This window comes from Panulirus ornatus, chromosome 2 (assembly GCF_036320965.1).
Source record: "Panulirus ornatus isolate Po-2019 chromosome 2, ASM3632096v1, whole genome shotgun sequence".
Classification (NCBI taxonomy): Eukaryota; Metazoa; Arthropoda; class Malacostraca; order Decapoda; family Palinuridae; genus Panulirus; species Panulirus ornatus.
In genome coordinates this window covers 32,421,528-32,436,576 of record NC_092225.1, presented here as the reverse complement: position 1 = coordinate 32,436,576, position 15,049 = coordinate 32,421,528, and the positions used below count along the sequence as shown (strand labels likewise).

General features: G+C 36.3%; 1 protein-coding gene across 2 annotated transcripts in view; it reads right to left on the bottom strand.

Moving 5' to 3' along the window:
- Nucleotides 1–1,679: 1,679 nt before the first annotated feature.
- The window catches only part of LOC139755997 (early growth response protein 1-B-like), a 50,198-nt gene continuing 36,828 nt past the window's right edge, over nucleotides 1,680–15,049 (bottom strand). Inside the window, exon 2 of one of the 2 annotated variants that reach the window (XM_071674921.1) lies at nucleotides 1,680–5,948. In XM_071674921.1, the coding sequence (XP_071531022.1) occupies nucleotides 5,727–5,948 (222 nt within the window). In that variant the 3' untranslated portion in view covers nucleotides 1,680–5,726. Of the gene's footprint in view, nucleotides 5,949–11,582; nucleotides 13,147–15,049 lie in introns of those variants that run through there. The other variant, XR_011714239.1, reaches the window with a different exon arrangement.

The following is a 15,049-nucleotide window of genomic DNA, read 5'->3' as shown; positions in this document are numbered from 1 at the left end:
AAATCAGTGACACCTCTGTTAAATGCCAAATACAACACAAGAGGATACTGCTGGTCCATCTTCCACACCCACATGCCTGATGGCCTGTTCTACTTCCTTTGATTAATGGTTTTAAAGCCCAGCAATCTGACTGTCTTTCAAGCTCATAATATCTCAGCCTGTATTGCACACCCTATGCTGTATGAAATACCAAGATATTTAAAGTCCTGTAACATAGCTTTTGTATGTCTGTCCTACCATGTTGCACTCCAACTTTCATATTTCACACATTGTCATCTTGGTCTTAATCTGCATCTATTTTTAACTTCCTTTTCCTACATTCTTACATAAAACCCTTCATCAGTGTTTCTAACTTTTAATGGTGCTCCTGTTATCACTGTATCATGTAGATCCAACATCCTTAACTTTCTTTTAATTCTACACCAACACCATAACCTCTGTGTTTACCATCATTATGGATTCTGGCTAGGTATTTCATACATGAAAATTAAAAAGTGGATGTGAGAGAATAAAGCTGTTTTTCACCTGTTTCTAGTGCTACTTTATAAATTATCTATGATTACATGTTATGGTATTTGGACGGCGATCGTCTGTCCATGCTCTCTGTTTCATAAAAAATAATATGGTACATAGGATCACCTGCGTCATCTTCTACTGTTTGAGTCTCAACATAAAGCTGGATTTACTAATGCAACATTATAGTGGATGAATTCCTAGTGATATAAAGCAATCTATTTATATGTTTATAATAATCATATTTCAAGTAGATAAACACCTCACAGAACAGCATATGTAAGAAAATGCATTTGGAAATATTTGCCCAGGACATTTTTTCCATCTTATGATATTGAATCTAAGGTACAGTTGATTTCGTTTAGTAACATCTTTCAAGAATGCATTTGTTAACTTAGGACTATGTACATTTTTGAGTCAGGCAATAAATGGTTTTCCTTGTCTTCTTTACATAGATTATATTTATCATTTTTCTTTACTTTCCAAGCGTGTTTTTATTCTCTCTTTTATATAAGAAATTCGTTTACCAGCATCATAAAGGGCCCAGGGATGCCAGGTATGGGAATCTACTGTATAACTCTCAGAGTGAAAAGCCAGTTGATATATTTACATCCTTCATGATTTTATCCTTGTTTATAATTCACCTTTTCTCTCACAAATATGAACAGAAATGAAATTAATGCTGTATAAATCCTTATGCCATATTTTCAGCATCTCTTTGGGTATTTGCTCTACTTGAGGACCATTGCTATCTCACTTTCTTGAATTTCTCTAGAGATCTTCCATGTACTCACATTACCCTCTGCTAATACTCTTGCCTTTCTATAACCCTAATATAAAATACAGCTATAAAATATTCACTTCATTTTGTAAGAATTGTTTATAAATCTTTCAAAGAAAAACTTTTCATTAATTTTGTTTATCTCACCATGTTTAAAGTTCTTGAATGGAAGAAAATGATACAAACTTATCCAGAAAGAGTAATATAAAAAGAAAAATGTGTTAGCAGATTTTGGTTCCTTTAATCTTTCTTTTCTTTCAAACTATTCGCCATTTCCCGCGTTAGCAAGGTAGCGTTAAGAACAGAGAACTGGGCCTCTGAGGGAATATCCTCACCTGGCCCCCTTCTCTGTTCCTTCTTTTGGAAAATTAAAAAAAAAATAATGAGAGGGGAGGATTCCTTTAATATCTTCTCATATTCTTTCCATCTAATTTTTCTTTTTCATCATACCATGCAAAAAAGTTTCCACATTCCACCAATAATACTTCTAAACAATATAAAAAAGAATATTTAAACTTTCTCACTAATATATACTCACAATTCATTAGAATACTAATACCTAACTTGATGAAATGAAGAATAGTATATAAAACTATAGTGGTAGTGGTAGTGATGGTGGTAGTGGTAGTAGTAGTACAACAGAAGTCTATACAGCTTAAAATCCATACAGCTTTGGATTTAAAGCATTTTACTCTTAGTCAGAAAAAAATGCTGAAATGTTACAAAAGCTAGACAATAATGCATCAGCACGGAAATTTGTTAAAAATCATGTTGGTGGAAACACAACACTTTATATCAAGAGGCAATGTGAAAATATTTTGAAATCCTTGCTGATAGTGTAAGAAACAAAGGCATGACCAACCCAGAGTCACTGCATGAAGCACTGTTGGAGGAACTTGATGAAGTGGTGTATGAGTGGTTACAGCAAAAAAGAAAAAAAAAAAGTGAATGTATGCCTTTTTCTGGCTCCCTTTTGAGTGATAAGGCCAGAAAACTTCATCACACAAAAGTACGTAATTTTCAGTATTGAGCACAATGCTTGGTCCCATGGTGTTTGGATGTTTGAGCTTTAATTGTAGAAGTATCATATCATTTGAGAAAGGAAAAGTTCCCTTACCATAAAATGAATATTATCAGAACACACAAGAAACTAAACTGATACAAAATAATTCACAGTACAGTGCAGTGCTCTCAAAAATACATGGTGACTGAGATGCAACCCCTGGATAATTTTTTTTTCTAGGAATGAGAATAATAACGCTCATTAATTTTTTTTACCATCCTTTTACGATATAAAATCTAATTTACCTATCAGAACAGTGTGAGAATAATAACACAAGGAAGATTTTCTTTCAACCTGCTTCATGTTCCCACCAGGATTAATGTAGCTCAAATTGAACCTCTTGCAAATACATATATATCATTAATTTGCACAGAATTGAATTTTGCACTTTTGTAAAGTATGGAGATGATTCTATTTTGTCTGGTAAATAGAAAAACTGACAAATCCCACATGGCGGAACTCTAACCAGATCACATGACTATAGGAGTGATATCTTAACACTGTTATTCTGATGCTCATATCATCAACTGCTCTGAAGATGATCCTGGTATTATCTGTTCTGAAGAGCTTGGCAATGAGTGATTTGGCATTGTTCTACTTCCATGGGAACATTTGTAATGTCCGTGATTACAATGTTTGGCTGTATGATTTGGGCAGAGTAGTAAGACAAAGGGTTTTTCACCTTTGCGAATCCAAAGGTCTCACTTTAGAAAGATTGCGAAGTAAAATGTTTTGTTACAGAAGGGACAGAAGTGTTGGACTACAGCATTTGCTGTCTTCTGTTAGTGAGTGATGTGTAGATAGTTATGTGTGATGTATTGATATAGAAATAAATAGCAAATTAATGATAATAGTATAATAGTACAAAATATCAAAGTGGAGGCAATAATTACAACAGCATTGGAGATAAATACTGAACAAAGAACAGTAAAATAATCATTATCATTTCTCATGTTTCTATAGAAATGTTGATAAATTTTGAACATGCTGAACAGTATGTGATAATGGTTCAGTATAAGTAATGAGATTATACTTTTCACAGTATTAGGAGTTCATGATAATGAAACAGGGGCAATAGTAAGATGTGTCATCCTACTTAAAATGTAGCTCTATCAACTTTTATTAATGAAATAATGCAAAGTTAAGGGAAGTCACTTCTGCCCATTTGCTGTAACTGCATTTAAGTGCCACCAGGATACAGAATTTACTGATGACATAAAATCTTTTCAGTTATAGTATCTTATTTTCAGTAATGAGTCAACATTTATGAAGTTTTACAAGAACTTTGGAAAAAAATCAGTTATAATAAGTAACACTTCCTCTAGTAACCGGAAGTAGAAATATTTACCAATTAAGATATGAAACATAAAATCCTTTCCATTTCATCTCTGTGATTCTTTTATACCACAAAGAATAATGTCAAAAATGTTTGTATCCCTGAATTACAACAGAACACAACTATCCTTATGTATGCTAAACTGAAAAGTTTGGAATTTTACAATATCTGCAGATTTAATCCTCATTCTTCCTCCACTCCCCTGAGTTTCATGGTATAGTCTCCATTTATATGCATCAAAACTCTATCATATCAAACATACATGCATCAAGATTTATTTATAATATTTATGTAAGCAACATCATTTCACTGCAGACTAGTCACATAAATATTTTATCACTTCACTGCATGCCAATTGGGTACACATCTATGTGCAAATGCACATTATACTCCATTTCATATGGGTATTAATCATATTACTCATTACCACAAAGGAACATAGCAGCACTTTACTACATGTCAGTCATGGTAGAGCAACACTCAACTGTCTATCAGTCATGTGTACATAAACATTTTACTGCATGTAAACATTCATATGTCATTACATACCGGTCATGCACACATCAACACTTCACTGCATGCCACTCATGCACACATCAAAACTTCAGTCCATACCCATCATGAAGACATCAACACTTCATTGCATGCCAATCAGGGATATATCAAAACCTTGCTCCATGCAAGTCATGAATACACCAACACCACTGCGTGAAAACATCAACTCAGCACTGTATGCCAGTCATGTACACATCAAAACTTCAGTGAATTCCATCTATATACACATTAATGATCTGCATGACAATTATGTACACATAAAGATCCATGCATGTCAGTCATATACACATCAACAACACACTGCATATCAGTCATAAACACATCAGCAATTACCTTTATGTTAGTCACATACTTATGAACATTTCATTGCATGTCCATCATAAATTCATCAGCATCACACAATATGTCTATTACATACACACATATAATATTAGCACAAATATATGTCAGCCATGTACACACCACTCTATGGTATGTCAGTCAAAAGCACATCAATAGCCCAATGAAAGTCAGTCCTGAACCTAACACTACTCCACTGCATGCTAATCAAGTGCTGTCTACATCAGCAGTCAATTGCATACCATTACATATTGACACTCCTTTGTATGCTACATCATCTGTACTGCACTAATCAGCTTTACTTCAGTTATTTACTCTTGAAAAATCCTAACTTCAAGATAAATCAATTGATGATTTGCATAGATGAGTTAAAATTTGTACTTTATATGAAATAGGGTGAGACTTCATTTACTACAAAGTTTTTTATAAGTGAAAAAATATGGTGTTCCTTACACTGTAGAGAGAATTACCAACTTCTCTGTAGTTAATTGTCAGGATTAAGGGAACACTATACATGGTAGAAATTTATTTTCTTTATTTAAAAACACCTTGATTCAACCTATCAGAGTACTGTTATTCACTTTTCTATATATATGCTGTCTGGTTGACAGATAAAATCACTATTTATTTCCTTTAAAGCAGTCATACATATCTCCATGTATAATGCAGTTAATTTGCTCTACAAGCAGATTGTAAAAAATTGGCAAAGTCTATTCACTTTCTTCAAGTATATGAGTTATATCAATATAAAAAAAATCCTTATGCCAATGCATATGACATCAGTAAAGATATATTAAACCTAAAAAATTTAGAAAGCTTGCTATTTTCTTTTACTATTTCAGAATTTTTAGACTTCCTTGCCTATTGAATCAGTTTTAACACCATTGGCAAAACACAAAATGCCCTCATTCAGATAAAAAAGAAATGTAAAAAATCTTGGAGAGAAAAGATTAAAAACATAAGAGCATCCATGCTAAGGTCTCATCTGGACTATGGGTGTCTTCATTAAAACCTGGATAATCCACCTTTAAGACATGCTTGGCAACCCTAACTATGTGTTGTGTTTAAAGTGCAAAGACATACAGGATTACAAGCTTTGTATTTCACACAGATTCTCTAATAGGCCTCAAGTTGATTGCTTAGATGAGTTTGGCAGTAAATGCTGTGGCTCCAGTCTGATCTTCATGGATGCGTTTGTGTCGATCAAGATTATAACGCTGGGCTGTGCGATAGGAGCAGAGAGGGCAGGCAAAGGGCTTCTCGCCTGTATGAACCCTTATGTGCCGCTCTAGGGAGCTTGCGAAGTCAAACTCTTTGTTACAGAAGGGACATGGGCGTCGACCTGAACGTTCCCGTGCATTCTGTTGGTAGATAATGCGCAACTTGGTTACGTATTATACTTCCATAAAAAAAAGCATTCATATGAGCAGAATATCGAAAATCCATGTTTAGAATTCTAAAATCTGTAAATTCCCAAAATCCATCTTCCACCGCATTCAAGATTATTGCCAACTTGGAGCAAGTTTCCAGTATATTTCAGTACAAGTTATTAATTGTTTCATGTAGCATATCTTTACATACAAACAGATAACATTTAGAGCCTGCATTAGGTATCCAAAACACTCTGGCAAGGTTCTGGCATGCTCAGGTCACATTCTACGACTCATATTTCTAAAGCCCTAAACAATCCAAAATCCACATATAGCTTAGTCTTACGGATTATGGATTTTTGATATTCTACCGGTACTCAGCTGTGTAATATTGCAGAAATACTGTGTAATGAAAGCAATTGCAGTAACTGTTCAAATAATATCATAACAATAATGATGATAATAATAATATAATAATAATGATAATAATAATAATAATAATAATAGTAATAATAATAATAATAATAATGGAAGTAACAACTATAATAATAATAATAATAATAATAATGATATAATAATAATAATAATAATAATAATAATAATAATAATAATAATAATAACAACAAATGTGCAGATACTTCATAATGAATTATATGTAGATAGAAGTAGCAGGTAGTAGCATTAGGGAGAAACATTAGGTAGAAGTAGTAGGTAAGAACACTAGGCAGAAGTAGTAAGTAGCAACATTAGGAAGGATTCTCTGCAAACACTGCCCTAAAGTTGCCCTCTGTCAGTGGCCTGTTAAGAGTGAGGCACTAAAGGCTATGAAGCATCGCTGGAGTTCACTGGTCATGGAGATTGTTGACATGCGACCCCTTTTGAGGGAGTTCCAGAGGGGATCAGGCATCAAAGATATAAATAGACAGACTTCTTGATGATAATAAACAACTGTTCTTAATAGTATTACTGCAGCAATTTGTCCAGTCATATCAAGTGGCACAAATCATGGAAATATACTTATCAATAGCTAAAATTTTGCAGTAACAATTGTGATATGAAGTGGTGTCAGTGAACCAAAGGTGATATATCCAAAGTATGTACTGCAGTTATTTTACAATATTTCTGCAGGTATTTGTCTAGTCATACAGTTTTTCATTTGCATTAAGCAGAAACTAGTGCAACAAAGATCTTTCATCACATCAGTTGAAGTCATAGGTTTCAAACATGCTTATGACTGTAAATTTATATCATCATTACCAAATTAAAAAATCCTTTTCATTTTTTTATATCTAGAATGCTAGTAATAATGTCTGTACCCATCTTGATAACAGATCAGTACTAAATCTTTCCATTTAACATTTACTGTAATCCTGTATCCCATATGACAATCCACATGAACTTATCCATTTCAACACAATCCGTGTATATCACATCAACAATCACACCACTCATAAGCTACAGCATGTCACTCATGCGCTAGTGAACACTCCATTGCAGGTCATTCGTACACACAGTCCACTGCACATCCTTTAAAATTATATGAATGACTAAGTGCAAATCATTTACATTACGATCCATTACACAGTCATGAATGCCATTACATCCAGTTGCATGCCAGAAATGAACCCAGCACACAACCTCCAACTATTCATGTATACACTGTTAGTGAGGTGGCACCAGGAACAAAGAAAGGTCACATTTGCTCACAATCATTCTCTAGCTGTCATGTGTAATGCGTTTGAAACCACAGCTCCCTATCCACAATCAGGCCCCACAGACCTTTCTGTGATTTACCCTGGACACTTCACACACCCTGATTTTGTTCACTGGTGGCATGTTGACTCCTGTATACTACATCATTCCAAATTCACTCCCTCCTGCACATGCTTTTCACCCTCCTGCATGTTCAGGTCCCGATCAAAATGTTTCCCACCCTATCATGCCACATTCAGTTTGGTCACCTCGCTTCTCCCTGTTCCCTCCACCCTGATACATTCATCCTCCCCACCAACTCCTCACACACCCTCTCCACATGTCCAAACCACTTCAGCATCTCTGATGCCCATTCCCTCAAGGACTTCCCATCAAAAGGGCAGCCATCCCACCCTATGGGAAACAGCATTACCACCCTCCTGCGACAGCGAGGTAATGCCAGGAAAACAGACAAAAAAGGCCACATTCATTCACACTCAGTCATATGTAATGCACCAAAACCACAGCTCCCTATCCACATCTAGGCCCGACAGACCTCTCCATGATTTACCCGAGACGTTTCACATGCCCTGGTTCAGTCCATTAACAGCAAAATGACCCCAGTTTCAGTGAATTACACATGACAGATAGAGACTTAGTGTGAATGATATGGTCTTTTTCGTCTGTTTTCCTGGGGCTACCTTGAAGAAGCAGGGGGTAGTGATGCTGTTTTCTGTGAAGCGGGGTAGCACCAGGAATGGATGAAGGCAAGCATGAATATGTACATGTGTATATATGTATATGTCTGTGTATGTGTATGAATATGTATGCATATGTATATGTACATATATGTGCGTGTTAAGAGTAAATGTGAATAAGAGCAAGGTTATTAGGTACAGTAGGATTGAGGGTCAAGTAAATTGGGAGGTAAGTTTGAATGGAGAAAAACTGGAGGAAGTAAAGTGTTTCAGATATCTGGGAGTGGATCTGGCAGCGGATGGAACCATGGAAGCGGAAGTGAATCATAGGGTGGGGGAGGGGGCGAAAATCCTGGGAGCCTTGAAGAATGTGTGGAAGTCGAGAGCATTATCTCGGAAAGCAAAAAGGCTATGTTTGAAGGAATAGTGGTTCCAACAATGTTGTATGGTTGCGAGGCGTGGGCTATGGATAGAGTTGTGCACAGGAGGGTGGATGTGCTGGAAATGAGATGTTTGAGGACAATGTGTGGTGTGAGGTGGTTTGATCGAGTAAGTAATGTAAGGGTAAGAGAGATGTGTGGAAATAAAAAGTGCGTGGTTGAGAGAGCAGAAGAGGATGTTTTGAAATGGTTTGGGCACATGGAGAGAATGAGTGAGGAAAGATTGACCAAGAGGATATATGTGTCGGAGGTGGAGGGAACGAGGAGAAGTGGGAGACCAAATTGGAGGTGGAAAGAGGGAGTGAAAAAGATTTTGAGTGATCGGGGACTGAACATGCAGGAGGGCGAAAGGCGGGCAAGGAATAGAGTGAATTGGATCGATGTGGTATACCGGGGTTGACGTGCTGTCGGTGGATTGAATCAGTGCATGTGAAGCGTCTGGGGTAAACCATGGAAAGCTGTGTGGGGCCTGGATGTGGAAAGGGAGCTGTGGTTTCGGGCATTATTGCATGACAGCTAGAGACTGAGTGTGAACGAATGAGGCCTTTGTTGTCTTTTCCTAGCGCTACCCCGCACACATGAGGGGGGAGAGGGATGGTATTCCATGTGTGGCGAGGTGGCGGTGGGAGTGAATAAAGGCAGACAGTGTGAATTGTGTGCATGGGTATATATGTATGTGTCTGTGTGTTTATATATGTGTGTACATTGAGATGTATAGGTATGTATATTTGCGTGTGTGGACGTGTGTGTATATCCATGTGTATGGGGGTGGGTTGGGCCATTTCTTTCTTCTGTTTCCTTGCGCTACCTCACAAACGCGAGAGACAGTGACAAAGCAATATAAATATAAAATGTGTGTGTATGGATGTTTAAGTAAATATATGTGTATATAAGGGGATGGGCCATTCTTTATCTGTATCCTGCATGTAATAAAAGGCAACTAAAAGGAGAGGAAGTGGGAGGCAGGAAATCCTCCCCTCCAGATCTTACTTTTCCAAAAGAAGGAACAGAGAAGGGGGCCATGTGAGGATTTTCTCCCTTAGGCTTAGTCCTCGGTTCTCAATAACACCTCTTCAATGTGGGAAATGGCAAGTATGTATGAAAAAAAATCAACATATACACATATACATACATATACCTACACATACACAGACATACATATATATACATGTACATATTCATACAAGCTTGCCTTCATCCATTCCTGGTGCTACCCTGCCCCACAGGAAACAGCATCACTACCCCCTGCTTCAGTGAGGTAGTGCCAGGAAAACAGACAAAAAAGGCCACATTTGTTCACACTCAGTCTATAGCTGTCATGTCTAATGTATCAAAACCATAGCTCCCTATCCACATCCAAGCCCCACACACCTTTTCATGGTTTATCTCAGATGTTTCACATGACCTTGTTCAGTCCATTGACAGCACGTCAACCCGGTATACCACATTGTTCCAATTCACTCTATTCCTTGCATGCCTTTCACCCTCTTGTACGTTCACACCCCAATTGCTCAAAATCTTTTTCACTCCACCCTTCCACCGCCAATTTGGTCTCCTGCTTCTCCTTGTTCTCTCCACCTCTGACACACATATCCTCTTTGTCAATCTTTCTTCACTCATTTTCTCTATATCCCCAAACTTTTTCAACACACCCTCTTCTGCTCTCTCAACCACTCTCTTTTTATTTTGCACATATATCTTACCCTTTCATTACTTACTTGATCAAACCACCTCACACCACATATTGTCCTCAAACATTTCATTTCCAACACATCTACCCTCCTCCGTACAACCCTATCTATAGTCCATACTTTGCAACCATATAAGAGTGTTGAAACTACTATTCCTTCAAACACACCCATTTTTGCTCTTGAGATAATGTTCTCTCCTTCCACTCATTCTTCATTGCTCCCAGAACCTTCGTCCCCTCCCCAACCTTGTGACTCACTTTTAAACTCTTAGCAGTTTGTTTTTCTTTAGTGTACAGATAATAATTGGTACACTCTTATATCTGACACTTATTATTCATGAATTACTTGCTCATACATCTAAAGTACTATATTTACTTTAAATCCATTTTCATAATTTTAGGAAATTTACTGATATGTGTAAATAAACCTTCCTCATAAGTGCAGGGAGTAAACCTTATGACTTTTAAGCAAGAGTTAATTGATATAGACCACAGTCCCTTATGTTATACATCAACTGATGTAGACCACAGTATAAGAGTTGACGTATTACGGCTAAGAGTTTTGCAGTTCATTTTATTGAGGAAGGAGTGCCAATATGCCTTTTGTTTTTCAATAATTAGGTTTGTGATGACGTTTTAGAATTGGATTTGTTCCGTGATTTCAACTGAGGGTGAGTGTTTTTTCTGATATGGATGAAAGCTTTGTATAACAGTATGGCCCTATAAAATATTTGGTACATTTGAGTAAGCAGAGATATGCCACAGTATGCCTTAAAGTATAAAATATGGCAAAACATGAGTTACAGAAAATTGTGGTGAGTAAGCTATTGGAGTCTTACGGAATTTCCAATAAGGATGCCACGGAAACTGTTGTTGACTAAGTATAACAGAGGTATTTTGTGAATTTGGGAGTAAATCTGTAAGACTGTAATGTTAAATGACACTTATACTTATTGTACTAAGTGATTACTTAATAAATGCTACAGCAGTGTGGCAGATATTGTTCATTTCAGCATAGTGGACATATGTTATTGTTACAGGGTTGTATGAACTTCATCTATTCCATGTAAATGGAAGTAAAAGTAAAGATAATGAAAAGAACATACAGATATGTTGAGTAAGATTCTGATGTACATTCAAGTGAAGAGATACATAAGCAATAGATTACAAGTCAATAGTTGGATGATGATTCTTTACAAAAAATTAACTTACATTCATCAAATTGGAGAATATTTTCACCTATTTAGGAATGAATTCATATCAATCAAAAACAATGAAGAACCCAGTTGTACAAATTCTATGTTTATATCTCAGGAATGAAAGCATAACTGAAAAATACCTTCAGGTTCCTGAATGTATTTGTCCTCTTGCTTATCAGATTATTCAATTCTAAGCCTTGACAATACCATGTTGCCAATCTTCTTTAAATAGGGAACTGATACGCCTAGGACATACAATGATAATTCACAGTGTTACCTCTGAGCACCAAATCTTATAGTGATAATCGTGACTTTTTCTAACAATATTTTACATAGTTACTTTCAGAATACCAGCAAACAAACCATTCCTACAAGCTTCAAGTACATAAAAATTATAAAACAATCCAAGAATGACACAAACATAAAATTTTCAATCACAATGGGACATCTATTAGACTATTCTATAAGAACGCAATCAAACAAAGTTTGAATGTCAATGTTTATTTGCTTTTATGCATTGGAAAGTGTCTGGCACTGAGCTAACATATGACTTGAGGATAAATGTCCATTCTAACTATACTATCTATGGTACTGTACAAGATATATATTAACAAATTTACAAGAAAAAATCTTATATTCAAAATATTTTTGAGATTCCTTATGATTCATTATCATTAATGTATCCATGCAATATCACACTGTGGTCTGTTACTGCACAGCAGCACAACCTTGTATGAAGAGTACTTTAAGGTCAATGATGTATTACTCATCACTTCATCATTTTTCATATATAATAAACATAGAAATTACATCAAGAGTATAATCATATGCAATATAACAATATAGAAAAAGTACATCATTTAAAATGCAACACAACGTAATTCTTAAAAGTTAAAGATAATAATAAAAAAATAAAGTCTATATCTATTTAATAGATGATGCATTTCTTTCATTTTGGCATAAATTTTAAAAGAACTGAGTGCTATGGTAATGTTTCAGATTCTGGATATAATGTGTCACTGAGATTTTCAATGATGACTTTCACTAATCCTACAACTTAAGAATTCAGGTGTATTTTACTTTTCTTTTTCATGAAATATTACGATAATCTGATTTAAATACAACACATTCATTACTTGAGAGTTGTCCAACACCATGTACCCTTTTTATGTGAACGTTGAGGTTTCCCTTTTGAGCTGAGCGGAAAGAGCAGTAAGGGCATGAAAAAGGTTTTTCACCAGTATGTCTACGAAAATGCTGTCTCAGCCAGGACTCACGATCTGTAACATACCCACAGTCAGGGTACAAACACCTCCACTCTCTGGCCTGCCGAACTTCAATGTCCATACGACTGTCAACCAGCTGTGGTATTTCCATCCCATAATGACCTACAGTGCATGAGCCTCTTGGTAAACTTCCCTCAGAACATACAGATCCTCTCACCCTATGGAATGTGTCTTCAACCGAATCCTAGAAGTAAACAAATAATCATCAACTTGATGCTTGGGTAATCACCAGTCAACAGGATTTAATTGCAATGCTGTTTTTTATTTACGCTTTCCTTTCCAGCAAGACATCTTTAAACAAGTGTTTAATGCTGTCCCAAATGTTGATGACAATTATTTTCTTTGCTCTTTGAGCCCAAACTTCTAGCTAAATTATCAACTTGATGACATTATCTTAACATGCTGACAAGGTTGGAATACCTTTTTTCTTGTGCATGTATATGCATATGCAGCAAAGGAAATATGAGTGGATAAAAAAATACAAGCATAAGCAAGCATAAGTGCATGCACATATGCACACATGAAACAATGTAAGGACACACAAGGTGAAAAGCCCATAAGTAGATTGAAATTTACCTTAGTGGAAGAGAACAGAAAATGTCAGGGGGAGCCTTTTCCATGTAGGCTTGAGTAACTCTCTTCAATTCTTACTTCTGTAAATACTTTGAATCTCATTCCTTTCTTTTGGATTATTAACATCATAATGCCCCCAGATGGATATTTTAGTTGAGAGATGCCTCTAGATGGCTATTTATGCACTGAGATTTGTGCCATAATTTCAAGGCTGTGCATCTAGCCTAGGTGCTAACGTGTAATAATTTCCCTCCAACAGTTAATCATCCTCCAGCCATGCAAATGATAGCACACCGTCATGAGTTTTCAAGGAAGGATACTTAGTGACTTTTAGCTGTATTTATAGGACCATGCAGATGATCCTAAATCATTTGATGATTGTCTGTGCTTCATGTGGAGAATGATTTTATGGACACTTTCTTTCAGCATCAAAAGTTGACCAAGATGAGGTAGGGGAAGGTCTCTAGCAAAAGTGAAGGCAGTGTTATCAACACTTATCTGACCTTTGCAACACTGCATCTGACTGGTGTAGCTGGTAATTTTAAATTCTTTTTATAATTTTGCTGTTATGGAAAAATTACCTATAAATGACAATGATTATAGCGAGAAATTGTTAACCATATATATGATAAGACATAGTAATAATAATCAACAATCAACATCTTGGAGTAGATAAAATAAAAGTTAATACATTCGGAGGAGCAACTTACTTGACACTATGGTCTCACTCTCGCACTCTTTATAGCAAAGTGGTGAAACATCAACAATATTTTTACATGTTATTTCAGTGAAAGCAGCAGACAAAAAATACTTTTGAACCAAGCAAAATAAATAAATAAATATATATATATATATATATATATTTTTTTTTTTCAAACTATTCGCCATTTCCTGCATTAGCGAGGTAGCGTTAAGAACAGAGGACTGGACCCTTTTTCGGAATATCCTCACCTGGCCCCCTCTGTTCCTTCTTTTGGAAAATTAAAAAAAAAATGAGAGGGGAGGATTTCCAGCCCCCCGCTCCCTCCCCTTTTAGTCGCCTTCTACGACACGCAGGGAATACGTGGGAATATATATATATTTTTTTTTTATACATATTTGCCATTTCCCGCATTAGCAAGGTAGCTTTAAGAACAGAAGAGTGAGGGGAGGATTTCCAACCCCCCCACTCCCCTCCCTTTTAGTCGCCTTTCACTACAAGCAGGGAATATGTAGGAAGTACTCTTTCTCCCCATCCCCAGGGATAATATATATATATCTTTCTTTCTTTCCTTCATACTATTCGCCATTTCCCGCATTAGCGAGGTAGCGTTAAGAACAGAGGACTGGGCCTTTGAGGGAATATCCTCACCTGGCCCCCTTCTCTGATCCTTCTTTTGGAAAATACAAAAAAAAAAAAAAAAATGAGAGGGGAGGATTTTCAGCCCCCTGCTCCCTTCCCTTTTAGTCGCCTTCTACGACACGCGGGGAATACGTGGGAAGTATTCTTTCTCCCCTATCCCCAGGGATAATAT